At 30.2% G+C, this 27741-nt stretch overlaps 2 protein-coding genes across 2 annotated transcripts in view; both read right to left on the bottom strand.

Annotated features, from left to right (window-relative positions):
- LOC139500902 (uncharacterized) overlaps window positions 1-27741 on the bottom strand; it is a 336961-nt gene that overhangs the window by 223107 nt on the left and 86113 nt on the right. The window lies entirely within an intron of this gene.
- LOC139501836 (leucine-rich repeat-containing protein 15-like) overlaps window positions 1-27741 on the bottom strand; it is a 167502-nt gene that overhangs the window by 73016 nt on the left and 66745 nt on the right. The window contains exons 6-7 of the mRNA XM_071291060.1: window positions 18020-18091; window positions 14037-14108 (exon numbers count right to left, since the gene is read on the bottom strand). Of these exons, the coding sequence (XP_071147161.1) occupies window positions 14037-14108; window positions 18020-18091 (144 nt within the window). The remainder of the gene's footprint in view (window positions 1-14036; window positions 14109-18019; window positions 18092-27741) is intronic.

Genomic DNA, 27741 nt, shown 5'->3' with positions numbered 1-27741 from the left:
AATAACTTTTCCCTAATTATGTGGCTATTTAACCCTTTCCGTAACCAATGTATAAAACAATTAATCAACATGTGGTTGCCGATGATCTCAGACGAAGATTGAATGAGTTTACGGTTCATTACCGTCATCAGCTGACTGAATGAATCAAAAGATGCTTACAGGTTTTAATGAAATAAACAATTTTGTGGAATGTGGAGGCCACTGGAAGGGATTTTCGCTTATAAAAAATGAAAATGTATTTGATATTCATTAGATTTACTGATTATTACATAGTTATTCGTGGATTATCGGATATATTCAATCACGATTGTAAATTATCAACTTTAAAGTCCTCCCCGATGCTCAGACCTTAAAATTCGGTTATTTAATTATCTCGATTGGATAAATCCGATAATCAACTGGTACCAATGTAAGAATTTATGTATATCTTCTGTATTACCCTAAAGACGAACATCATCTTAATTTGTATTGTTAAGAAACGGTAACCAATTGAATCAATATGTAATTTATAAATATTCTAAGAATATTGCAGAAAAAGAGGGGAAAATGACTATAGATATTTGGTAGCTTTATATTTTTGGGACATTGTCAAATTGAAGTTGTAATAGTGCCAAGATTTTACTGTTTGGGAAATATTTATTACTACTCTCCGTTGTGCAAATGAATACTACCAGATCAATAGATTTTATTTTTGAAAGCGAGATTGCGACAACTTTGCCAAATGAAGTACTGTTTTAGAGCTATGATGAAAAGTTCAGATTTTAGTTTGATAAAAGCTTTCGCGTTACAAGCATTTTTTAATTTGATCGTTAAATATAGATATTTGCTTATACGTATTTTATATTAATTTGTATCTGGTTGATTATCCTTAATAAGAAGAAAATAGAAAAAAGTCACATGGAAATAGTTCAAAAAACAATGTTGTGGTTGTTCTGATAATCTGAATTACTATTAGAAGACGTATAGAGTCGAATTGGTAAGGTGATTTCTCTCAAAAGATGTTTATTGTCCACTTGAAATGAGTTGTTCATCTCTGCTCAAGTAAACTACATTGTTTTAAAGAGATACAGGATAAACTTTCCTGTGACAAAGTTTTTATCACCTTAAAGTATGTTTAAAATCAATCCTAATGTACTGAGTTTTTTTTGTGGTGGTAAAAATGGTCCGGGTTTTGCATGGAATAGAATAATGTATTTGATCTGTTACAACTGACTTCATTTGTTTTGTATGATGTGTTCATAAAAGACATAAAATAGAAAAAAACCAAAGGATATGGAATATCTATCCATAACACAAAATCAGTACATAAGATCTCTTTTTTGCTTTTTTCTGTTCGGTCTAACTATAGAAGTGTTTAAAGATCTACACAGCAATTTGATCCTTTTATGTGAATGTCAGCAAATAAGTCAAGTGAAACATTTGCCGTAGGGCCCGTTTCGAGCTAATTATGCGGTATGCGTTTTGTTTATTGTTTAATTCTATACGATGACCTTTAGTTTTCAACTTTATATTGGTCTTAATATATAATTGTAAATCTGGTAGCTATGATATTTTATTTTATCAGAATATTGTTTCATCCCGGATTTAGTTATCTATCGTGACCTAAAACTATACAGGGAAACCTCTCTTTTGACTTAATTCATGTCACCCAAATCATATTATCAATTTTATTACATAAATATAAACGTCTCTATTAATTGTTTCTTAGAAATGATACCAAAATCAAATTAAAATTAAATTTTCACATTTCACTTTTAACCTAGCAGACGATTTTTGAAAAACTGAGAAAAGAAATGAAAGAGTCAAGTACAGAAAAAGGAAAGATAAATCTGAATCTTAATAAACAGTTTGTCATTCCTGTTCCAGTTATATATTCAATCGTAAAAAGATACAAGGTAACCACTCCATTGAGATATTAATATCTGATATATTCAATAACATCAATTCAAACAACACTTTAAACGTTATACGAAATAAATCAAACGATATTAAAACATGTTCCAGGAAATTGCAATACGTTTATCAAAAGTAAAAACAGTGATTATATATATTGCTTTCTCAAATTTATGTTACTTTAAATAAATAATGAATAAAAAGAGAGGGGTATTCGTCAAAGTAATAATGAGCCGACGAAAGTCTAATATATATATTTTTAACTTGTTGATATATTGCAGTAAATATTCATTACAACATCTCCAATTCAAGGTAATAGTTGATTAAACTAAATGGAATTATGTCTAAATGTCTAAGCAGACATCATATTCAAAAAGATACTTGGAGAATATCAGTCAATAATTCTTGATTTTTTATAATCTAAGGTGCCCGTTTTACCCAACTTAAATCCGTTACCCATATATTATATTTTGCACAGTGGGTTCCTTTGTATTTTTTATCAAAGGATTTTTGGGGGGGTTGTATTGGTCCTAAAACGTTTTCTCTTGAAACCAATTATACACCAGCTTCGTCGTAACCGGTGATGGCATATCTTAATTCGCATCGTCTGTCCTCGATATTTAAACCCTCTTGTCATCATCTCAATCTCGAGGGAAGATATGGTTAAATTAAATGGAATTATGTCCAAGCAGACAACAAATTTATGCTGGCAAAGTATTATCCATAATTTTTAATTCGATTATCTAAATTGTCACGTGTTAAGCGTATAAAATCCTTAACTCAAATATTATGTTTTGCAGAATGGTTTCCTTGTGTGTAATTCGGCAGTATTTTCAAAATGATTCTGACTGGAAAATCAGTCCAAACTTGTTAACCCAGTTACCTAAGTTGTTTGTTTTAGCACTAACATACATTGACTCGTAATTTATATTTCAAAACACGGTTTCTTCTTTTGGTACCATAGGATTTGTTGGAAGTAATATTGGTTTCAAATGGTTTGTCTTTCTCGATCAGGGTTAACAATCTTGTCATCAAAAGAAATAGAAAAACTCTTTTTTTAGAACATTTGTGACATAGACAACTGACCAAAACTTCTCTTGTCGTAAACAGATACAGATAGACCCTCCGTTGTCAAAACTCCTTTTCTTATAACTTAAATCAGCAGTCCAATAACATGAATTTGAAGGTCCTATTTTTTCTATTCCTTTCAATTATCAATAATTTCTTAGAAATAATACCAAATCAAATTGAAACGAAATTTTATACATTTCTCTTTAAAATTTCAGAAGGGTTTTGAAAAGGAGAAAAGAAATGAACAAAGTCATATACAAAGCCTTATAATTTTGAAAGTTTAATCGCAATTATAATGATCAGTTTGTTATCCATGCTCCAGTTAGCTAAGTTCGTTTCCCTTAAGCAAGGTGTGGTCCAATTTTTTTTCGAAATTCTGTCGTATCTGCTCATATATATATGAGATATGACATATTACAAGAAGATCTGAATTCACTTTTTCATTTAAACTGTTTTGTCAATTTTCTATATACAAGTAAGTCAAACTGAAATAGACCAATGTGCATTGTGTATCGTTTTGAACTACTAAAATAAGTGTACAAATGCATTGCACCAGATCAAAAATGTTATTTCTCTTTATTCTTCTGTGTATGTTGGCGTTTGTATTTTGTTCACTTCAGAGTTCCTTTTGTTCCTTTGTGTTCATCTTGTAGCTGAAGTGTATCCCTCGGTTATAGTTTGTAACCCGGATTTGTTTTCGCTCAATCGACGTTATAACGTTTGAATATCGATAAACTACTATTGCCATTATTTAAGGTTTAGTTTTCAATTGATTTAGAATTCTGTCATTTTTCCTCATGTAAACTATCTTGTCCTAAACATATTTATGTGTAGGCAAACCTCTTTGTTTAAATTTTTTTACCCCTTACATTATGCCAGTAATTCAATAACATAAAACGAAAGTCTTTTTTTCTTTTTTCATATTGTTAAATAAACTTGTAATACTAAATCCAATTGACACAAACTAATATATGAAAGACAATTGCAATTGATGACATTCAGTTATCTGGTCTATTCAATATGATCAATTTAAAAGCTTTTTTTTATTTTCATAAAAATGGTTATTTTTAAACATTAAACAAACTCAATAAATCCATATTCTAAAATCTTGGTGGAAAGTTTTCAAAAAAGATGAAAACATTTATTATATATATTGCTTTCTCAAAAACTTGTGATACTTGAAAAAAAAACTTAATAAAAGGAGAGGGTGATATAATACGACATAAAACCAGTAACATTTTTTAGTACAGTTATGGTATTCGTCATTGTAGTTATTGGCCAACGTAAGTCTAGTACATATGTTTTTTTTTAACTGGTTGATATATATTGACAACATACATGCAGATTTTCACAATATTTGATAAATTTGTTTTTCATCTATGGCTTACATTATTATTAGACGAAAACATCTTCAATATCTGCCCTCAAGTAAATAAAAATCGAGGTTGTTTTAGTCAGTATAACCGCATATCAATGATGAATTTGAATACAAATAATTCAATGACCATCTTTTACAATAGTGTTTGCAGATTTGACGTTAGGTCTACTGACGTGTTTCATTTATCACGCCATTGTATGAGTTGCATACTCGGTGACCATGACGTTAAGTATGACGTTGTTGTATGCATGCAGATAATAGCCCCCGAAAAATGCTGACATAACAGTTTTAGTTCAGCTACCTAAGTTGTCCATTTCAACATGACCTATTAATTTTCGCTATATTATATTTTGCATAATCATTTACTTTTAATTTATTTCACTAACATATTTTTGGTAAATTGATATTGGTCTGATAATATTTTACCTTTATCATTCAGTATTAGGTAAAGATAACTTTTCCAAAGAAAAACCGTTTTACTGCTGAGAATACATAATTTCTAATTAGACAAATATGCAACGAGTGACAAAACAACCAATAAAATCACGAATGCGGTGTAGCATATACGTTAATTATCAGTGTTGGTCAATCACGAGTTCAATATTTCCTAATACTTCAATTACTTGATCACTTATTCTTTTTATGACATTGACAATGGGCTTTTTAATTGAAATAATGTAGGAACCCCATTGTTGTATGACGTTAGGAGAGTGAAATAATTGTCTTTATTTCACATGTGAAATTATCGGTTTTTATTTCACTGGGAAATCACGCTTATTCATTGCAAACAATGTAATAAATGTCTACATAACAACACAGTATAATAGTTCATGTATGACTTAGATGATTAATGTAACAAATAATATGTTGATGTTTGGCTAAAAAATCAAGTCTTTAGAAAGTTAAATCACCTTATCGATCACACATTTGAATACAAACAAAATGATCTTAAGACCATATTTACTACAGCTTCGTCGTAACCAGTGTTGACATAATAATACGCATATTTAGGCCTCGTTATGAAAACACCCATTTTAACATCTCAATCACGAGCGAAGATATGGTTAAACTAAATGGTGTTATGTCTAGGCAGACAACAGTGATGAAATGATGCCGAAAGAAATATCAGTCCATAATCTTATTTCGGTTATCTAAGTTGTTCGTATTAACCATATGAAAGTCTCGAACCATGCATCATTTTTTACACAATGGTTTCCTTTGTGTTTTTATCAGAGGATTTTTGGGGGGGTAATATTGGTCTAAAAATGGTTTCCCTTTCATGTTCAGTAAGATTAAACCAAAACGTTGCTGATTGGGATACAAGTTATGAGCTGCAATGGACCAATTATGTTTTGACTTTTGTAACAGATCAGTGTCGGATTTTATCGAAATATACAACTGATATAGGGATGTGTATAATCATTTTATACATGTTATAAAAAAGTCATATCTTGGTTATTACCATAAAAAAACAACAAAAAAAGAAGGAGGTCAGAGATAAAAGTACTTGGATTAATCTCATCATTTAAAGAACTTAAATCCAAACGTCCATATCTTTATTGAAAAAAAAACCGGCAGCCATATTAATCGAAACGAAATTTATACATATTCTAAGAAAATTGCTGAAAAAAGGTGGAAAATGACTATAGATATTTAGTAACTTTTTATCATTTTTTCCTGTTCTTTCTTTGGGGCAAATTCAAATTGAAGTTGTCAAGTACATTTTACTGTTTTAGAAATATGTACTACTATTTCTGATGTGCAAATGTATACCACTAGATCGATTATGCTATTCCTCTCTAGCAAGGTTTGGTCTCAATTTCTTTTTCGAAAAGTAAACTACCTTGCCCTAAACAGATACAAGGTAACCTCTGTTTTCAAAACATTTATATCACCTTAACTCATCTTAAAAATTCAATAACATTTATCTGAATGTTAAAATGTTTTGAATTCTAAAAATTGGTTAAGCTTACACGTTATACCAAATTGAATGAACAGGCATTCATCAATTTTAGTAGGAAAATGGCAGAATGTTTTCAAAAAAAGAAGATAAATCTTTGCGACAGCAAATCAGCAACTCATACATTTTGTAAATGCAAATTATGTTTTTACGGCATAAAGTTACTTATAATGTCTTGAGTGACGTCAAACCTTGAAAGATATTCACGTCTAGTGCTGAAATTTTGTTGCCCCATAAGGACCTGCAAAATAACATTTTTGAAACGTTTTTCTGCATAAAATATTTCATATTCATCAATGCAATAATACTTATCTTGGAAAACGAGGGATACAATGAATTATTATAAAAGTTATTTTTCATGGATGACTTAAATTATATAATATGTAAAAATAACATGCTCAAAGTCTTCTTTTAAATCTGGTCTTTCGACAGTGTTTCTTTTAACTCAATGACGGATTTGAAAACACAAAAAAAATATGTCAAAGTGGCGTTATTTTACAACAGCTATAACGATACCAGTGTAGCTATACTTATATTTGGTTGTTCTTACCTCAAGTATTAAAACATCATTTCATTATTTCATCATTTTGATATCGAGCTGTTATATGTGAAATTATATGGTGAATTTACACGGAGCACGATGTAAGCAAACAAGATACAAAATGCAACTGTTTCCTTTGTGTTTTTGGTAATCAAATAATTTTAATTTTGAAAATGGTAAGCTTTTTTCATTCAGCAGTAACTTTCGACAAATTTGATAAATGGTGTACCGTTATAGATCTATGATGAAAAGTTCAGGTATCAGTTTAATAAAAACTGTCACGCTACATGCAAATTCTAGTTATATCGTGATACATAGATATTTGATAATACGTATTTAAATAAATTTGTATCTGGTTAATTATCATAGATTAGGAGTAAATAGAAACAGTCACATGGAAAAGTGCGTAGAACAATGTTGTAATTGTTCTGATAATGTAAATTGACTATTCGAATACGTAGAGAGCCGTATTATTTCTATTAAAAGAGGTTTAGTGTGAATTTGAAATGATTTGTTTATCTCCGCTGAAGTAAACTTCCTTGTCCCAAACAGATGCAGGGAACCTCTCTACTGAAAACAATCCCCCTGAAAGTTTATGAAAATAAAATCAATAACTTAAATCTTCACGGCCTGATTGGTTATTTCGTGAAAATGTACAGTTTAAATTAATACCAAATCAAACGAACACACATTTATTAATATTATTTGGAAAGTTTCAAAATAATTTAAAAAATGAATTAAATCTTATTTTTGCATTAAATTTTGATATTCATCAATTTTAATATTCAACCTGGAAAACGAAGAACCATGGAAGCGTGGACTATCTGTAAAAACTGATTGAAATATTGCATACTTACTAACATATATTTATATTACAATGCATATTTTTTTTTATGTATGACTATAAAAGTAAAATCACAAAAATACCGAACTCCAAGGAAAATTCAGCACAAGAAGGTCACGTATCAAATGACTAAATCAAAAGCTCAAACAAAGGAAAACAACTGTCATATTCCTGATTTGGTACAGTCATTTCCTTATATAAAGGATGATGGATTAAAGCAGGTTTTATGGCAAGTTGAACCTCTCACTATGTCAGTCGCATAAAGTTCCATTATATTCGCAGGTAGGTTAATGCTGTTCTAGGGCAAAAAGGCTATTTATTCATTAAAAAATCATTGAAATTTGAAATTGGTTAGAATTTTAGCCAGGAAACTTTTATACCCGAAACTAATTATGATCATCCCTTATACAATCCAAACTTTTAATGTCTGGTGTCGAAGAACTTCCAACCTCGTTACCATGGTAACCGGCGACATTCAACGATGGCGTGTGAACCTTCAACTTCAAGAGCCGGCACAACCGAAAGAACTACACCAATGAATGAAACAGAGTTGAATTTGGTTGACAAATATGTTATCTTTCCTGTTACAGCTGTTTTTTTCTTTAAATTTGCCCTTTTATAATAAAAAATAACAGAAATGACATAAAATCGAACCATGCCCACACCAAAAGTCAACTTTCTTGTCAATTTTGAAAATGTTGTATTCATTTTATAAACAAGAAACAGCAATCTTGGTATTTATGAGCTTTCCAAGAATAAACATGCCAAGTTTTAAAGAGATCAATAAATATTAACGGGGTGCGCCAATGCGATCTTTATAAATAAATGGTACTCAAGTCCTCTCACGGTGACATTTAAACACTGAAATGATTCAGATCGATTATTCCCCTTTGTGGTATCAAAATGCCGGGAAAGAAATAAAAACGACATTGATATAGTTTTCGACTAGAAATGGACACATTAAAGATGTAAAACAATGTTTATTTTTCATTTTTATACTGAAAGTGTTCACAAATCTTGAAAAAAAAATCATGGTGCATACGAATGTCATAAGGAAAAAAAGGGGGGATACTCTAACGTTGTACTTTTGTAAGATATTGCAAGAGCTTTCGAAACCCCATGTTTATTTCTAACTCCACATATGTGCCGATTGTAAATAAAATAAATCTGGTTACTTTCTTAGCTTCGATTCTCATAGGGTTTTGACGACTTTATGATAGGATCAAGGATTAAACTTAGGTAAGATAACACAACCTTGGTTTTTGAATACTGAATGAGTTGGGAAATTTATATCCCATATGCAGGTTAATTTGGTCGATTCTTACTAAGTTGGGGGAAGTTGATAAATTCAAAATTGAAATGGTCTTATTTGCCATACAGTATATTTATTCAAATGATCAATGTTAAAAATAACATCTCAAATATCTACCAAAAATTAGATTTTTATACAGTTTCACGTCATTCTCAATGCTGAATATGAATACAAAAATAATAAAAAAAAAAATTCAGCTGTTCATTTTTTTTTTAATTCAGTTGACCATATTAACCCAATAAAATCCTACACTCATACCAAATTTGGCTCAACGGTTTCTTTTGTGTTTCTGATGAGTTTATCTTGGGATGTAATATTGCTTTGAAAATGATTTGCCTTTCGTATTCAATAGTAACTTCCCACAATTTTCTAAAATGTATTACTGTTTTAGAAATACATTTGAACGATGCAAAGTTAAGATTCAAGTTTTATTTATACACACTTTCGCTCTAAATGTTGATTTACATTTTATCGTTATATCTTGAAATTTATTATCCATGTGTTATATTACTTTGTATCTGGTTAATTATCCTAAAGAAGGAGAAAATAAAGGCACTTGGAAGTAGTTCGAATAAAATGTTGTGTTTGTTCAGAAAATGTGAAAACTATTCGAGGACGTATAGCGCTGGAGTGATAATTGTTTTCCTCTTGAAGAAGGTTTGGTCTCAATTTGAAATGATACTATCATCTGTGTCAAGTACACCATCTTGTCCTAAACAGATACAGGACAAATAAAGGAAACAGTAGTATACCGCTGTTCATTGACAAATGTCTTATCATCTTAAATTATCATAAAATTCAAATCAAATCAATCATAATGTACTTGGTTTGTCTATTCTGAATGATTAAATAAAGGTTCATAAGATACTTTCATAAAATATCTAAAACATATCAATTCGCTTTCTGTTATTTTGGTCTAATTGTAAATTTAATCTTTTTGGCGAATGTCAGCACATAAGTCAAGGGTTGTTGTGTATTGCTGTATATAATATGTGTTTTTTTGTATTGTTTTAATGCCTAACCTACGAAAGCCCCCGAAGAATGCTGGTAGAACGATTTAAGTTTTGTTACCTAAGTGGTGCGTTTGAACCTCCTCATACATTAATTTACGCAATACTATATTGTACATACCAATTTCCTTATAATCTATTTTAACAAAATATTTTTGGGAGGTGATATTGGTTTGATAATTTTCCGCCTTTCTCATTCTGTAGTAAGTAACGACAACTATGCCAAATGAAATACAGTTTTAGAGCAGAAATTGAACAATTTTAATTTTTGCTTTACATCAATATATATCAATATTTATTAATGCATGCTTTATATTAATATAAAATCCGGATAATTTACCAAAGACAGGATATATTACAAGACAGTCTATGTTTTCTTAATTCACTTCAACTGTTTTATCACTTTTCTAAAAAAAAAAAAAATTATGTTTTTGAAACGATACACAATTATCATTTTTATATATTATGAGGAATTTGTGCAGTCAATTTAAAAACAAAGCAAAAAACAAACTATTTTTTCATAACATAGATCAAGGCAACATTTTCATTGACTAAACTCATGTCACTTAAGAAAGATAATCAATTCAATAACATAAATCGAAAAGTCCTTTTTACTATGTTATTTCTTAAAATGATACCAAATCAAATTAAAGCGAAGTTCATTCATTAATCTAAGATGCGCTGGCGGTTTTTAAAAAGTAGAAAAGAAAAGTCAAATACAAAGTATCATACAGTGCTATATTTTGGTAGTGCTCGAAATGAGAATTATTGATTAAATTCCCCATTATTAAAGTTTAATCTCAATTATACTGAACAGTTTGTCATTCCTACTCCAGTTAAACAATGTATAATAAAAGTCACATGGTAACCTCTCTATTGACAAAATGCAGATGGCATTGCGTTATCTGATCTATCCAATAGCATCATTTAAACGGCATCTTCATTTTTTGAAAACAGTAGACTTTATATGATATACCAAATAAATTAAACAGTATTTAAATCTTTCGGAAAATTGCATTATTTAAAAAAAAAATAAAACACTGATTATTTATATTGCATTCTTAAAAACTAATTTTACTTTAAAACAATGAATAAAATAATAGGGGTATTATAATACAAGAGCAATCTAGCAATACATGGGGAATTTTGTAATTTGATTGGTCTGTAGGGACCTACAATATAGCATAACGTATTTCATCATTACATTTGGCATATTCGTAAATGCAAACAGATTAACATTGCCAATACATTGGCCAGCGGATGTCTAATATATCGGTTTGTAAACTAGTTGATATATATTGCAAATAAAGGCAATAGTAGTATAGCGCTTTCAAAAGTCATAAATCAATTGAGAGAAAATAAATCCGGGTTACAAACTAAAGCCGAGAGGAGCACATCAACTTTAAAAGGAAAACAATGGAACAACAGAAACATAGTGACAGATTTTCATAATATAATACATAGTTATTATCCAATTATATCTTACATTATCATTATAAGACAAATATCTTCAATGTCTGCCCTTAATAAATTTATAAAAATCAACGTTGTTCTTAGACAATTTTACCGCAATATTAATGATTAATTTAATAACAAATAGTTCAATGACCATATTTTACAGCAGTGCTGGCAGATCATACGTGTGGTCTTCTACCGTGTTTGATTTATTCTGTCATTTAAGCAGGTCCAAAGTCAGTGGCCATGGCGTTAAGTAGCATAAATTATGGTTGTGTGCATGCAGAAAATAGCCCCCGAAGGACGCTGGCACAACGTGTTCAGTTTAGTTGCCTTAGTTGTCATTTTGAACCTCATACTTTACTTGACGCAAAATTATATTTTACATAACAATTTCCTTTAAATTTATTTTATCAAAATATTTTTGGGAAGTGATATTGGTCTGATAATTTTTCGCCTTTCTTATATATCAATATTTATTAATGCATGTTTAATTTAACATAAAATCAAGACAATTAACGAAAGATACGACCCATTACAAAAAAAATACGATCACTAATTTCACTTAAAATGTTTTATCGATTTTCTAACATTTTTTCTTTGAAACGATACACAATTATTTTTTTTGGATATATTTTGAGGCATATTGCAGCCAATTAAAACAAAAACAAAATAAAAAACAAATGGCTATACAAATCAAATTAAAGCGAACTTCATTCATTTATCTGAGATGCGCAGGCGGTTTTTAAAAAGTATAAAAAAAAGTCAAATACAAAGTATCATAAAGTACTATATGTTGGTAGTGCTCGAAATGAGAATTATTTATTAAATTCCCCATTATTAAAGTTTAATATCAATTATACTGAACAGTTTGTCATTCCTACTCCAGTTAAGTAATGTATCATGAAAGTCCCATGGTAACCTCTCTATTGACAAAATGCAGATGGCATTGCGTTATCTGATCTATCCATTAGCATCATTTAAACGGCATCTTCATTTTTTGAAAACAGTTGACTTTATAGGATATACCAAATAAATTAAACAGTATTTAAATCTTTCGGAAAATTGCATTATTTGAAGAAAAAAAACCACTGATTATTATATCTACGTTTGGTCTTCTACCGTGTTTGATTTATTCTGTCATTTAAGCAGGTCCAAAGTCAGTGGCCATAGCGTTAGGTTTGCCTAAATTATGGTTGTGTGCATGCAGACAATAGCCCCCGAAGGATGCTGGTACAACGTTTTCAGTTTAGTTACATTAGTTGTCACTTTGAACCTCATACTTTACTTTACGCAAAAGTATATTTTACATAACAATTTCCTTTAAATTTATTTTATCAAAATATTTTTGGGAAGTGATATTGGTCTGATAATTTTCCGCCTTTCTCATTCAGTAGTAAGAACCGACAACTTTGCCAAACGAAATACTGTTTTAGAGCAGAAATTGAACAATTTAAATGTTTGCTTTATATCATTATATATCAATATTTATTAATGCATGTTTCATATTGACATAAAATCTAGACAATTAACGAAAGATACGACCCATTACAAAAAAAAATATGTTCACTAAATTCACTGTTGTATCGATTTTCTAACATATTTTATTATTATAATTTGAAACGATACACAATTATTATTTTATTTTTATATATTTTGAGGAATTGTGCAGCCAATTAGAAAAAAAAAGCAAAACCAAATGGCTATAATAGATATGGAACGCGCGTCTGGCGCAAATATAAAATTTCAATCCTAGTATATATGATGAGTTTATTTATATAATCTTCATTTAATTTTGGGGCAATATACAAATCAGTTAAACTGAAATAGTCTAAAGTGCACATATTGTATCGGTCTGATATATATGTACTACTAACAAAATGTAGAAATTTATCACATATTTGTTATGATGACCTTAGGTTTTGCATATGCAATAACCTCAATATTGCCCGGGGCAAACAATAGTATATTGATAGTGTGCCCTGATTCCAAATGACGTGACCTCATTGCGTCCTTAACTTCACGTTTGTGATAAAATGTCTCAGATTTTACCTTTTATGTTTCATTAAATTGTTATAATTGACCTTTTTTTTTCTTTTCTGCAGAACTTAAATATGTGATAAAAAGATTACATTAACATGTCTTTTCCCTATTGGCCCGGGTATCAACCCTCGACCCATATCGGGATAATACCAGGGCCAATATGGAAAAGGGCATGTTATAATCTCTACATATTGCACTAGATAGAAAATGATATTACTCTTAATTAAGGCTTGCTTGAATTGTGTCATCTTTTTTCCTGTAAACTATATTGCCCTAAACAAATACAGGGAAATCTCTCCAATGTGACAATTTCTATCCCCCTTAACTAATAACAGCAATACAATATCATAAATCTAAAGTCATTATTTGTTATTTCTTTAAATTGTACACTTTTCATATAATACAAAAATCAAATTGACACAAATTAATATATCTGTGCACGAAAATGAAAAATAGATAGATTACATCATTGCATGGAAAACCAGCATCAGATGGGGCAAACAGTTGTTTGTGGATTCAAATTACTTACAATGTCGTCAGAGCCGTCAAACCATTAAATAGATTTACGTCAAGCGTTTCAATTTGATTGCCATACAGCCACCTGTAAAATAATATTTTTTTAAAATATGTCTGCATACAATATATTTTGTATTCCTCAATCCATACATATAAACAGTAGAGAAAATTAAAAGTATTACTGACAGATCCTTCATGTTGATTTGTTAAATAAATTTCTTCAGACTATTTGTAAAGTTTATTCTCATTGTTGTTTTGTAACGTCACTGTTTGAGGGTGGCAGAGGAACGTGTTTTACCTCGACACTCAAATCGTGTGCTGTTCAAATATACATACAATGTACTTACAACCAGGTGGTTGTATTTAGTTAGTTGAAACATAAAAAGATCGATAATGCTTTTCCTATTCATCAAGGTTTTATCTAAATTTGATTAAGAATGCTGTCGTCTTTGATCCTGTAAACTACCTTGTCCTAATCAGAAATAGGCAAACCTCTCCATTTACAAATTCAGACCCCTTACCTTATACCAGCAATTCAATAACATAAATCAAAAGTCCTTATTTGTTCATGTTGTTATTTCTTGCATATATTTTTCGTATATTTTAACAAATTTGATTCGTTTAGGGATAGTCACATGTTAAACTATATTTTCGAAGGTAGAAAGAAAACGGCGGATAGCAAAAAGCATATTGACCGGCAAAAAGCATATTGCACGGTTATTTTTAGAATATCTAAAAACCGATATACTTTGTGAAGTCATGTAATGAATTGCAGGATATTGATTAACGTTTTGAAACAAATGATATCTGTGATCGATTATTTGATGGAAAAAAATCTTCAAATGCATAAGATGTCCAAAAAAAAAGTAAATGAAATAACAACTAATATGTTGTTATTGTCAAGGAGACAATGTTATATCTATAAAATTCCAACAAACCTAAATGACGATTTTCATACAAACATGGTCGGAAATTAATAATATAACAAATATAGCCTTTGTATGAGGTCAATACAGGATATATCGACCCAAAGAAGTATATCGACCTCGGACTTCGTCCTCAGTCCATATACTTCTTTCAGGTCAATATACCCTTGTATCGACCTCATGCAAAGGCTATATTTGTATAGTAATACTAAATACAATTGACACAAATTAATATATCTTTGAAAACAAATTGCAATTTATGACAATCAATAGGATCAATTTAAACGTTTGTTTATTTTCATCAAAATGGTGGTCTTTAAACATTCAACAAACTAAATCGATCCATATTTTAAAAGCTCGATGGAAAATATTTTTAAAAAGATGAGAACATTGATCATATATGTTGCTTTTTCAAAATCTTGTGTTACTTGAAAAAACAATTAATAAAAGGAGAGGGTGATATAATACAATATCAAACCAGTAACATTTTTTCCGAAAAATTAGTGTATTCGTCATTGCAGTTATTGACCAACAGAAGTATATCTGTTTATAAACTGGTTGATATATATTGACATCATACTGGTAGATTTTCATAATATGATATAAAGTTTTCATTCATTTATGGCTTCCATTGTTATCATTAGACGAAAACATCTTCAACATCTGCCCTTAAGTATATAGAAATCGATGTTGTTCTTAGATAGTATTACCGCATTATCAATGATGAACTTGAATACAAATAATTCAATGACCATCTTGTACAACAGTGTTTGAAGATTTGAAGTGATGTCTTCTGACTTGTATCATTTGTCCCTCCATTTAATGAGTTCCATATTAAGTGACCATTACGTTAAGTATTACGTTGTTGTGTGCATGCAGACAAATAAATAACCTCCGAATAATGCTGACATTTTCAGTTCAGTTACCTAAGTTGTCCATTTCAACCTCATCTATTACTTTACGGTATATTATATTTTGCATAACCATTTACTTTTAATTTATTTCACTAAAATATTTTTGGTAAAGTGATATTGGACTGATATTTGTCTACCATTCTCGTTAAGTATTAGGTAAAGACAACTTTGTCAAATTAAATACCGTTTTACTGCTGACAATAATTAGTTATCAAATGTACCAGGATTATAATTTATAATTAGAAAAATATTCAACGAGTGACCAAATAATTCACAAATGCGCGTAGCGTATACGTTAATTATCAGTGTTCACGAGTTAAACATTTCTTGATACTTGAATTCATTGATAAGTTATTCTTTTTATTACATTGACAATGGGCTTTTGAATTGAAAACAATGTAGAAACCACATTATTGTCTGACGTTAGGGGAGTGAACTAATTGCGTTTATTTCACATGTGAAGTTATCGGTTTTTATTTTTGCTGTGAAATCACTGTTATTCATTGCAAACAATGTAATAAATGTCTATATTACAACACAAGGTTATAGTTCATGTATGACGTAGATGATTGCTGTAACCAGTTACAAGTCTTTAAAAAGTTAAATCACACAATCAATCACAAATTTGAATACAAACACATTTATCTTATTTACTACAGCTTCGTCGTAACAAGTGTTGATAACAGGTTGATGTTCGGCTAAAACAATCCAGTCTTCAGACAGTTTAATCACATAATTGATCACAAATTTGAATACAAACAAAATGATCTTAATACCATATTTACTACAGCTTCGTCGTCAACAGTGTTGACATAATGATACGCATATTTATCCCTCGATATCAAAACTCTCATTTCAACATCTCAATCTTGAGCGAAGATATGGTTAAACTCAATGGGGTTGTGTCTAGGCAGACACCAGTGATGAAATGATGCCGGCAGAAATATCAGTCCATAATGTTTATTTCGGTTATCTAAATTGTTCGTATTAACCATATAAAAGTCTCGAGCCATGTCCTAATTTTTACACAATGGTTTCCTTTGTGTTTTTATAATAGGATTTTTGGGGAGTAGGTCCGAGACCACAATTGTCGTCCCTTGATTTTCGTTATTCACAAATATAGTCCCTAGTGTTGACAGTGGGTTACTTGCCATTAATTTTTATACCCCTTCCAAATTTATTTCTCCATGTTTAATGCCTCCAATTGCAAGTAGGGGGTGAAATTACACTGTAAAAAAATTTGGGTCCAGAAATTTAAAGGAAAGTAGTGATTTGGTCCAGCTGAAAAAGGTTTAAAATTTGCACTTCGGAAGCTGTCAAAAGATTTCAAGACGCCCTAAACATAAAATTGTCCATATTTTGAGTTAGAGCCGACGAACATTTCTATAATTTTGATATAATTTGTCCAAAAAGTAGTACAACACACTGTAAAAGTTTCTGTGAGAAAGCGCAGGTGGGAATTTTTTTTTTATTTTCATTTATGTTCTAAAAGAAATGCACTACGAAAAAATTGTGGTCTCGGACCAGTAATATTGGTCTAAAAACGGTTTCCCTTTCATGTTTAGTAAGAATTGACCAAAGCGTTGCTGATTGGGATACAAGTTATGACCAATTATGTTTTGACTTTTGTAACAGATCAGAGTCGGATTTTATCGAAATATACAACTGATATAGCGATGTGTATAATCATCTTATACATGGTATAAAAAGTTATATCTTGGTTATTACCATAAAAAACACAAAAAAGGAGGTCAGAGAGAGAAAAAAACCGGCACCCAGATTAATCGAAACGAAATTTTTACAATGTCATGTTCTAATAATATTGCAGAAAAAAGGTGGAAATGACAATAGATATTTAGTAACTTTGTATCATTTTCTTCTTCTTTCTTTTGGGCAAAGTCAAATTGAAGTTGTCAAAGTGCTAATATTTTACTGTTTTGGAAATATGTATTACTAATCCCTGATTTGCAAATGTATACCACTAGATCGATTATGCTATTCCTCTCTAGCAAGGTTTGGTCTCAATTTTTTTTTCGAAAAGTAAACTACGTTGCCCTTAACAGATACAAGGTAACCTCTGTTTTCAAAACATTGATATCACCTTGACTTATCTTAACAATTCAAAAACATTGTTTTTACGGCATAAAGTTACTTACAAGTCCGTGAGAGACGTCAAACCTTGAAAGATATTCACGTCGAGTGCTGAAATTTTGTTGCCCCATAAGGACCTGCAAAATAAAAATTTTGAAACGTATTTCTGCATAAAATATTTCCTATTCATCAATGCAATAATACTTACCTTGGAAAACGAGGGATACAATGAATTATTTTAAAAGTTATTTATCATGGATGACTTAAGTAATATATGTAAAAATAACATGCTCAAAGTGTTCTATTAAATTTGGTCTTTAGACAGTGTTTCTTTATACTCAATGCCGGATTTGAATACACAAAAAAGATATGTCGAAGTGACGATATTTTACAACAGCTACAACGATACCAGTGTAGCTATACTTATATTTGGTTCTTCTTACCTCATGTATTAAAACATCATGTCATCATTTCACCATTTTGATATCGAGCTGTTATATGTGAATTTATATGGTGAATTTACACGGAGCACGATGTATGTAGACTGAAGTTACCAAATACTGCTGATAGGAATATCAGTCCAGATTTTTAATTCAGTTACCTAAGTTGTCCTTATTAGCCACATAAATACCTACACTGATATTACATATTTTGAACAAAGGTTTCCTTTGTGTTTTTGGTAATAAAAAAAAATGATTTTGAAAATGGTAAGCTTTTCTCATTCAGCAGTAACTTTCGACAACTTTGATAAATTGGAAACCGTTATAGATTCATGATGAAGAGTTTAGATTTCAGTTTAATATAAATTGTTTTGCTTTAGCTGGCAAGACAATCAGTCCTTAAGTTTTGATTCAATTGCCTAAGTTGTCCATATTAAAACCCATAAAATCCTACATTCATGTATTACATTTGGCACAATGGTTTCTTTGTGTTTTTATTATCAAATGAGTTTATATTTGGAAGTGGTATTGCTTTAAAAATGGTTTGCTTTTCTTATTCATTAGTAATTTCGCACAAGTTTGGCAAATGAAGGACTGTTTAGAGCTAAATTTGTACGATGCAAAGATCAGATTTTGGTTTTCGAAAAACTTTCGCTTTTAAAGCGAATTTAAATGGTATCGTTATACTTTGATATTTGTTTATACATATTTTGAATTACTTTGTATCTGGTTAATTATCCTAAAGTAGGAGAAAATAGAGAATGCACATGGAAATATTTCAAAATACAATGTTGTGGTTGTTCAAAAAATGTGAATACTATTCGAAGACGCATAGCGCCGGAAAATGGTATTCCTCTTTGATGTTTAGTCTCAATTTAAAATGCTTCAGTCATCTCTGCTCAAGTACACCATCTTGTCCTAAACAGTTATAGGATAATCTCTCGATTGACAAATTTCGTATCACCTTAAATTATCATAAAATTCCCATAATATATCAATCATGCATAGTGTACTTGATTTGTCTATTTTGAATGATTAAGTAAAGGTTCATAACATACATTCATAATAGATCTAAAACATATCAATTCATTTTCTGTTATTTACTGTCTGGTGTACGTACATCTAAGGAGTGTAATAAGACCTACACAGTAACTTAATCCTTTTAGGATAATGTCATCACATGATACAAGGGTTGTTGTATATTGTTGTATGTCTCACCTGTTTTTCGTTTATTGTTTTTACATAAGGTCGTTAGTTTTCTCTTTTGAACTTTTTTTCACGTTCTCATGTCGGAGCCTTTTATAGCTTATTATTTGGTATGGGTTTTGTTCATTATTGAATTCGGTGCGGTGACTTAGAGTTGCGAACTTTTGTATTGGTCTCGATTTCATTTTAAATCGTGGTACCTATGATAATTTATTTGACAGGATATTTATTTTATCCCGGTTTCAATTCACTATCTTGTCATAAAAAGAGATTTATGTCAAGTGTTGCCATTTGGTTGTAGTATAAGTACCTTTCCTTTAAAACAAATTTCTGTATACAATGTATCTCTATATCCAAACGTAATTACATCATTTGGTGTTAATTTAAAAGTTTTTTTTTTCATTCCTGTTAGAATTAACTTTCTTCTAATTAAGATACAAAATTGATAAAATGTGAACTACTTGTCAAAAATGTATAGCGCACAAAAGATAGCGATTTTTCACTAAGCAAGGTTATATGTCAATTTGAGAAGAATTTGACCTTCCGTGCTCTAGCTAACAATCTTGTCGTCAAAAGATATTGAGTAACCTTTCCATTCTAAATTGAACAATTCAGACAACTTAAAGATATCATATACATTCAATTATAAGCAAATCAATATAAACGTCATTTCTTTTTTCGTTCCTAAAAATAGTAGAATGTACAACATGAGCATATTTAATTATTTGCCCGGATTTGGTTATACGTTCAACCCTTTAGTTTTATCAACTCTTCATTGACTTCAATTTCTTAAGGTTTGGTCTCATATTTGCACCTGTAAACTATATTGTCACAAACAGATACAGAGAAACCTCCCCATTGAAAAAATCCCCATCCCCAAAACTTGTATGAACAATCCAAAAACATTAATCGAAAAGTTCTTATTTGTTATTTCTTTACAATTGTACATTTTACATATCGAATTGACAAACATTTATATATCGTTAAAAAAATGTTAAAGTTTTCCCAAAAGATATATCAAATAATTGCGATTGCAAACCAGCAACACATGGAGTCAAATATTTCTTTTGTGAATCGAGTTACTTACAATGCCTCCAGAGACGTCAAATCTTTAAAAATATTTACATCAAGTTTCGAAAAAAGTTGGTTGACAGCCAGGTCCCTCAAAATAATAAATATATTTCAACAACGTAATTTGCATACATTTTTCCGTTTTTATTAATCCAAACATATTTACTTTCGAAAAAGAAAGCATTGGAAGTGTTGTTTGTCTCCTTGAAAACTGGTCAATGAATTTTTGGAAGTAATATTGGTCTTTAAACGGGTTTACTCTCTCTCTTTTAGTTAAAATTGGGGTAAAACTTTCGGTCTATTGATGAAACAATTATGTGTTGACTTTTGCATTTAGTCACTATTTTGTCGTCAGATAGCGATAACTTTTTATAGGTTTCTTATAATAACTTTTCCCTAATTCTGTGGCTATTTAACCCTTTCCGTAACCAATGTATAAAACAATTAATCAACTTGTGGTTGCCGATGATCTCAGACGATGATTCAATGAGTTTACAGTTCATAACCTTATCAGCTGACTTAATGAATCAAAAGATTCTTATAGGTTTTGATGAAATAAACAATTTTGTGGAATGTGGAGGCCACTGGAAGGAATTTTCGCTTATCAAAAATGAAAATGTGTTTGATATTCATTAGAGTTACTGATTATTACATAGTTATTCGCGTATTATCGGATATATTCAATCACGATTGTATATTATCAACTTTAAGGTCCTCCCCGATGCTCGGACCTTAACATTCGGTTATTTAATCATCTCGATTAAATAAATCCGATAATCAACTAGTACCAATGTAAGAATTTATGTATATCTTCTGTATTACCGTAAATACGAACATCATCTTAATTTGTATTGTTAAGAAACGGTAACCAATTGAATCAATATGAAATTTATAAATATTCTAAGAATATTGCAGAAAAAGAGGGGAAATTACGATAGATATTTGGTAGCTTTATATTTTTGGGACATTGTCAAATTGAATTTGTAAAAGTGCCAAGATGTTACTGTTTGGGAAATATGTATTACTACTCTCCCTTGTGCAAATAAATACCACCAGATCATTAGATTTTATTTTTGAAAGCGAGATTGCGACAACTTTGCCAAATGAAGTACTGTTTTAGAGCTATGATGAAAAGTTCAGATTTTAGTTTAATAAAAACTTTTGCGCTACAAGCAAATTTTAATTTGATCGTTAAATATAGATATTTAGTTTTACGTATTTTAAATTAATTTGAATCAGGTTGATTATCCTAAATAAGAAGAAAATAGAAAAATTCACATGGAAATAGTTCAAAGAACAATGTTGTGGTTGTTCTGATAATGTGAATTACTATTAGAAGACGTATAGAGTCGAATTGTTAAAGCTATATCTCTAAAAAAATGTTTATTATCCACTTGAAATCACAGTGTAGATACTATTCTGTACGCTATCCGGAAGTCGCGATTTTCGAAGCGAGAACTTTTTAGATCACATTTTAAATTTGATGGATATACTGAATTAAACGGTAAGTTGATCATCTGTACATTGCTTAATGATAAATTCAGCTGGCATCGATATTCTCAAATGGTTTAGAATTAAATTCCGCACATTCATTATTCGTATCTTTGCCTTAATCAAGAGATTTTCAAGTGCATCCCTAAGAAAAATCAGTCGGCGAACCTAAAAACAATCTTTTTACCCTCGTAGTGTACAAATTAACGTAAAAACCTGACTTTATAAACACTAGTAACCCGAATTTAACTTGATCGGACAAAAACGCATTAACGCTGTTTAAATGAGATTAATCGTCATTTGATAAAGATTGTCAAAAATTAAAAATCATTTTTAATTTATTTCAATGCATATCAAATCATTTTAATGCCAGTCAAATAGATTCGCTTGCAGTCGTTCAATTTAATTCAAGTTGGCGGTAAGTCACGTCAAACAAATAGGCCACGCCCCCGTTAAACTATTTCAAACTGGTATTAATTCGTTTTAAACCGTGTTGAGACCCGAGCTTTTAACAGGTAAATCACTCAAGCAAAACAACATCGATGTATCTTTCGTTTATTTGTTTCAAACTTTATCGACTTATATATATAAATGCGTGTATTCTTATTAAAGCCATATACTCATCACAATTTAAACAAATGAATGATCAATACACGTAACATATAAGGAATTTAAATAAAAATATAAAATATTGATGCACGGTTTAAAAAATTTAAAACTTGTGAATCTGTTAAAAATAAAATGGTTAGATGTTTAACATATTTTTAATTTGCCCAAATGCAGTAGATCTTTATCTCACATATTCGTTTCAAAACTTGCTGAGTGCTATGAAAACTTGTGACAAGTCAGTAATGTATGGTCTATTGCAATAACTTGCGAAACTTTAGGTATTCCTGTATATTTCCGTTTCTCTTTTTCTGTCTTACTATAGTGTACTCGTAAATTAAATATAGACACGGAAATTAAAGTTACTTACAAAAATTATTTATTTTTCACATATTTTAAATCGATGTATCTTATATTTTCGGTCAACAAAAATATTCCCTAGCTGTATATTGATATATGAGATAGCTTGTAATAAAAGCAATGTTGTGTTAAATAATAAAATTAATGAAGATAATGTTGACATTTGTTGAATTTAATAAACAGTTAAGTCTTGCACAACTTTTTAAATGAAGGAACAGCTCAATACACTTTTAAAACTGTGTTTCAAAGTGTAATATTGGTCACTGACGCGAAACAGGCGTTCATTGTGGAAAAGCAGCACAATACGAAAATTGTGAATTGTGGTTCCGATTCTGTAAAGGGATTATTGTGCTGTCATGCACCGTGACGTACAAAAAGTTTTGCTATAAATGAACATATATTCTGTTTATATGAGATAAACGATAGGTTGGTTGATTGATTTAAGATTTACGACCTTGACTTGCTCTAAGTCGACATTATCTTACGTCTAATGCATTTAAAAAAAAACCCGTATATTTACGTTTAGGGCATTTAATATAAGTCTACCTACCAAATTAAAATCAACATAAACATTATTAAAATAAACAAGAATGGAAAAGAAACAATTATGCATTGTTGCTCTGATATAATTTTTATTAACTATATTTGAGCGATAATGTCTTAATAAAAACTGATTGTCGTATACATAACATATTTCATCTACATGTAGGTGCTTTCGTTGAAGTTCGCGTTACATATCAAAATGAATTTCATTGGTTGAAACGTTTGCAAAGTTTCAATCCAGGTGTTCTCATCAAGGTCCGCGTTCATGTTTCAATTCAATACACAATATTTCATCTAGGTGCTTTCGTTGAAGTTCGCGTTACATAGTAAAATGAATTTCATTGGTTGGAATATTTGCAAACTTTCAATCCAGGTGTTCTCATCGAGGTCCGCGTTCGTGTTTCAATTCAATACACAATATGAAGTCCAATATGGTAAAAAAAAAAGGATTTAAACTCTACGATGTCGAGTAAATAAATAGAATTTAGAAAATAAAACACTTTTACGATTCCTCCAACACAATAAACTTCCAACACAACAAATATACTATCCTTTTCGCCGATGAATAATTATAACTATAATATAAGAACTAGGATTTGTATACTATTCAATCTGGGAACAGTATACCTAACAATATATATGTTCCTGATTTGATTTATTCCTCGAGAAAATAAATTTCATTTATTCACTTAAATCAATAATTGATCAACTTGAACTTTGAAAAAGTTACATTAATATATCTTTTCGCATCCTTTAATTTAAGGTAATTAAATCTGAAAAACTAAATAAAATTAATTGTATTATTTAATTTAGATTCTTTATTTCTTATAAAACCAAGTGAACGGTAAAAAGAAAGATATTTTTACACATAATATTAACATACAGATTTTGCGTATGACCAGTTTGCACAAAGCGAGCAACACGGATGAGAGATTGGTGATCAGCCTGGAGAACATACTTTTATGTATATATAATTCAAATTAATTTACACAAATTTTTCAAAACACAATATTTTTTGAACTAAATAAAGTGCCCAATTTCGAAACATTTACTCGGCTTACATAGTTAGGTTTCAGAAAAGTTCTTCTACTTTCTGTCAGAGTTGTGCAGTTTAGAATATAGTGAAATACATCAACCTATCTCTTGAGAGTTACAAAGTACACAGTACCTTTCCTGTTTCATAATTCTACGCCATCTACCGGTTGCTATAGGTAACCGATGATTTCCAGTTCTAAACATATACAACGTTATCTTATCTTAATAACGTAATAAGTCTAAATATTCTGCAAATTCAAAGATTTCATTAAACAGTTTTTAACATAATACTTTTGGAGAATATTCCATTTCTGATTTCCAAGTCTGCTGAAATTGGTAAAAAAATCTCTGTTTAGTGCTCAACTTTAACCCTTTTGGATTAAAACTATAGTTACTCTGATTTAACCAAATATTTTAAAATACATATTTATTCAAGATATTTTTTATACAAATCAACCAATCGAGAGTAAATCCACCATCTACGTTGAGTTTATAAATATATCTATATAATTTACTATCGGAACTGTTTACAATGTTAGACCAAAAAGACACTCTACGGTGTTCCACATATACTGACATAGGATAAGCGCCTAGCTCTCCATAAACCATAAAGCTTGGGGTTGATTTTTTTAAAGTTTAAGAAAAGTTTACAAAACTTGAAATGCACTTTCTATTGCATCAATAAAACTAAATCTCCAAATTTCACAGCCATATAGCAATATAGGCCTTACAATCTTATCAAAAAGATCGTACTGACATTTAATTACTAGTAGATTAACTAAAATAATTGATTCGATATTTTTATTAATCAATCGATAAATTGAAGAACTGAATGGAATAAAAACATAAATAAAGAAAATATTTGTTTCACGCCATTATCTTTGACTATCCTACAGGTATACTAGCCAGGAGACTGTACAGTGGCGGATGTGGGTTTTGTTCCGTAGATAAGACCTCCCGTTTGTTTGACGAAATTATTTTTCAATTGGGACATATGGTTTGAAATCCCTCTTTTCTGTGACCAGTGGTTGTCGTTGTTGTTTATATTTTTCTATAAGTGTTGTAAATCAATCAGGCCGATAGTTTTCTTGTTTGAATTGTTTTAATTCATATTTGTAATTTTGGGAAATTTTATAAATGTTTAAGCGGTTAGGTTTTCGCTCGTTGTTGAAGGATGTACGGTGATCTAATTCATTGGCAAGTACACCGTATCTTCTTACATTTATTCGTTAAATCATGTAGATCTTCATCAAGTCTAAATAAATAAATGATTTTGAAAATGTACTTATTGATAACTATACAACTTTTAATTCCAAATGATTATGTTTATCTAACATAGAATTATTATCAGCGGAGACATATACACACTAAGTCTAAACTGGTTTAAAAAATTATTGTCATATGTATATGTAATAGTGTGTTTTTATGTAAAAAAAATCTGTGAATATCTACCACTACTTTTACCGGCTTAAGAGATCAGCGTTTCTCGCGAGCTTTGAATAAACAAATCCAAACCAAAACAAGTACATAAAATGCATATTTTTAATCACAATATAGAAACACTTAAATTGTAATACATATTTTTATGAATAATTCAATTTTATTAAATCTTTGTCAATCAGGCATGTACAGCAGCATCAAGGGATTGTACACAAACAATTCCTTATTTACAATTCCTTGGCAGCATGTATTCTTCTATATTGTGACCTTATTTGAACTAAAAGAAAAAGAAGAAGAAGAAGAAGTCTGGAATTATCGCTATCTGTTCGACGGTCTAAAGATTACAGTGTGTTATCGATCTAGGTGTTCTCGCTGAGGGCCGCGTTCTAAATCTTAAGCATTTCATTGGTCAGTAGATTTGCAATCTTTCAATCCAAGGTGTTCTCAATTGAGTCCGCGTTCATGTTTCAATAGGATAAACTATATTGTTAGTTTTCTATCAAAGTTAACAAAGTAGATTTTTTTATCCGAAAAGACGGATTTTTCTACATGTTCTACAATAAATTTGTACAACGATTGAATATTGTTTAATGCATAAATGTCCAGGTCTAGATCGAACTTGCTTTGCTTCGACGAAAGTACGAATATAGAAAAATCACAGATTCATATTAAAACTAAAACGTTCAAGAACAGTTAAAGAAATCATCACAATTTTTTTATTGTTAGTTATTTTGTACAAATATAACTATAATGCGAACCCGAGGTTGTGAAATAGCACGTGAAATCGCAACTGAGCGTGAATTCTTTGGTTCTATGAATACCTATTGTCAATTTCAAGTTCTGTTTCGACATCATTGTAATATATGTCACTGGACGTTAAAACTCAATCCTTAATTTCGTCTTCGTCAAATAGTGCTGTTGGTTTCTTTTTATTATTATTACATACTAGTATACATGAATACACCACAAGTTATTCCTATGTAATGTCATTTACTAGATATTTAGTGCAAAGTCAATTTTAAAGATGAAAATCGTATTGGTTCGATAATGCTTCAAACTAAATATAAACTGAGAATACATGTATAACTGCCATATTCCGAATCCCCGACATTCATTTGTGTAAATGAAGAAAAGATAACAATGATCGGTATCTGTGTGAATCTACGTCTCAATCAAGCTTCATACAGATGTTACAGAATATTCAAGATTTACAACTTTTCTTGAATATGATTGCCAATGGAATAAACCATGCAGGAGATTTCAAACTAGCCCAATTAATTTGTGTGTGAACTATAACAACTGAAATCGTAATTCTGTTGTAGTGTATATTGGTCGTTTCTGTAACATGAAGGCGTATGGCAACCATACTAACATTCTTAGTTCAAAAGTACACCACAACCCTTTTCTTTGTGCATAATACGCTCAGGAACATACATCTTACTATTTTGCATGGATTGGTAGTAAATGTAACTTTTTAACTGTAGTCCATTTGACATCAAAGTCTCATACGGAGGCTAGGATTTATAATTCGGCTAGTCTGGATGACTTCATACAATACCCCCGCTCCGCATTCATTATATATAGTTTAAACATAC

The sequence above is a fragment of the Mytilus edulis genome, chromosome 13, assembly GCF_963676685.1.
Source record: "Mytilus edulis chromosome 13, xbMytEdul2.2, whole genome shotgun sequence".
Classification (NCBI taxonomy): Eukaryota; Metazoa; Mollusca; class Bivalvia; order Mytilida; family Mytilidae; genus Mytilus; species Mytilus edulis.
Note: the sequence above shows the minus strand (reverse complement) of the source record. Positions and strands in the feature narration are given on the sequence as shown.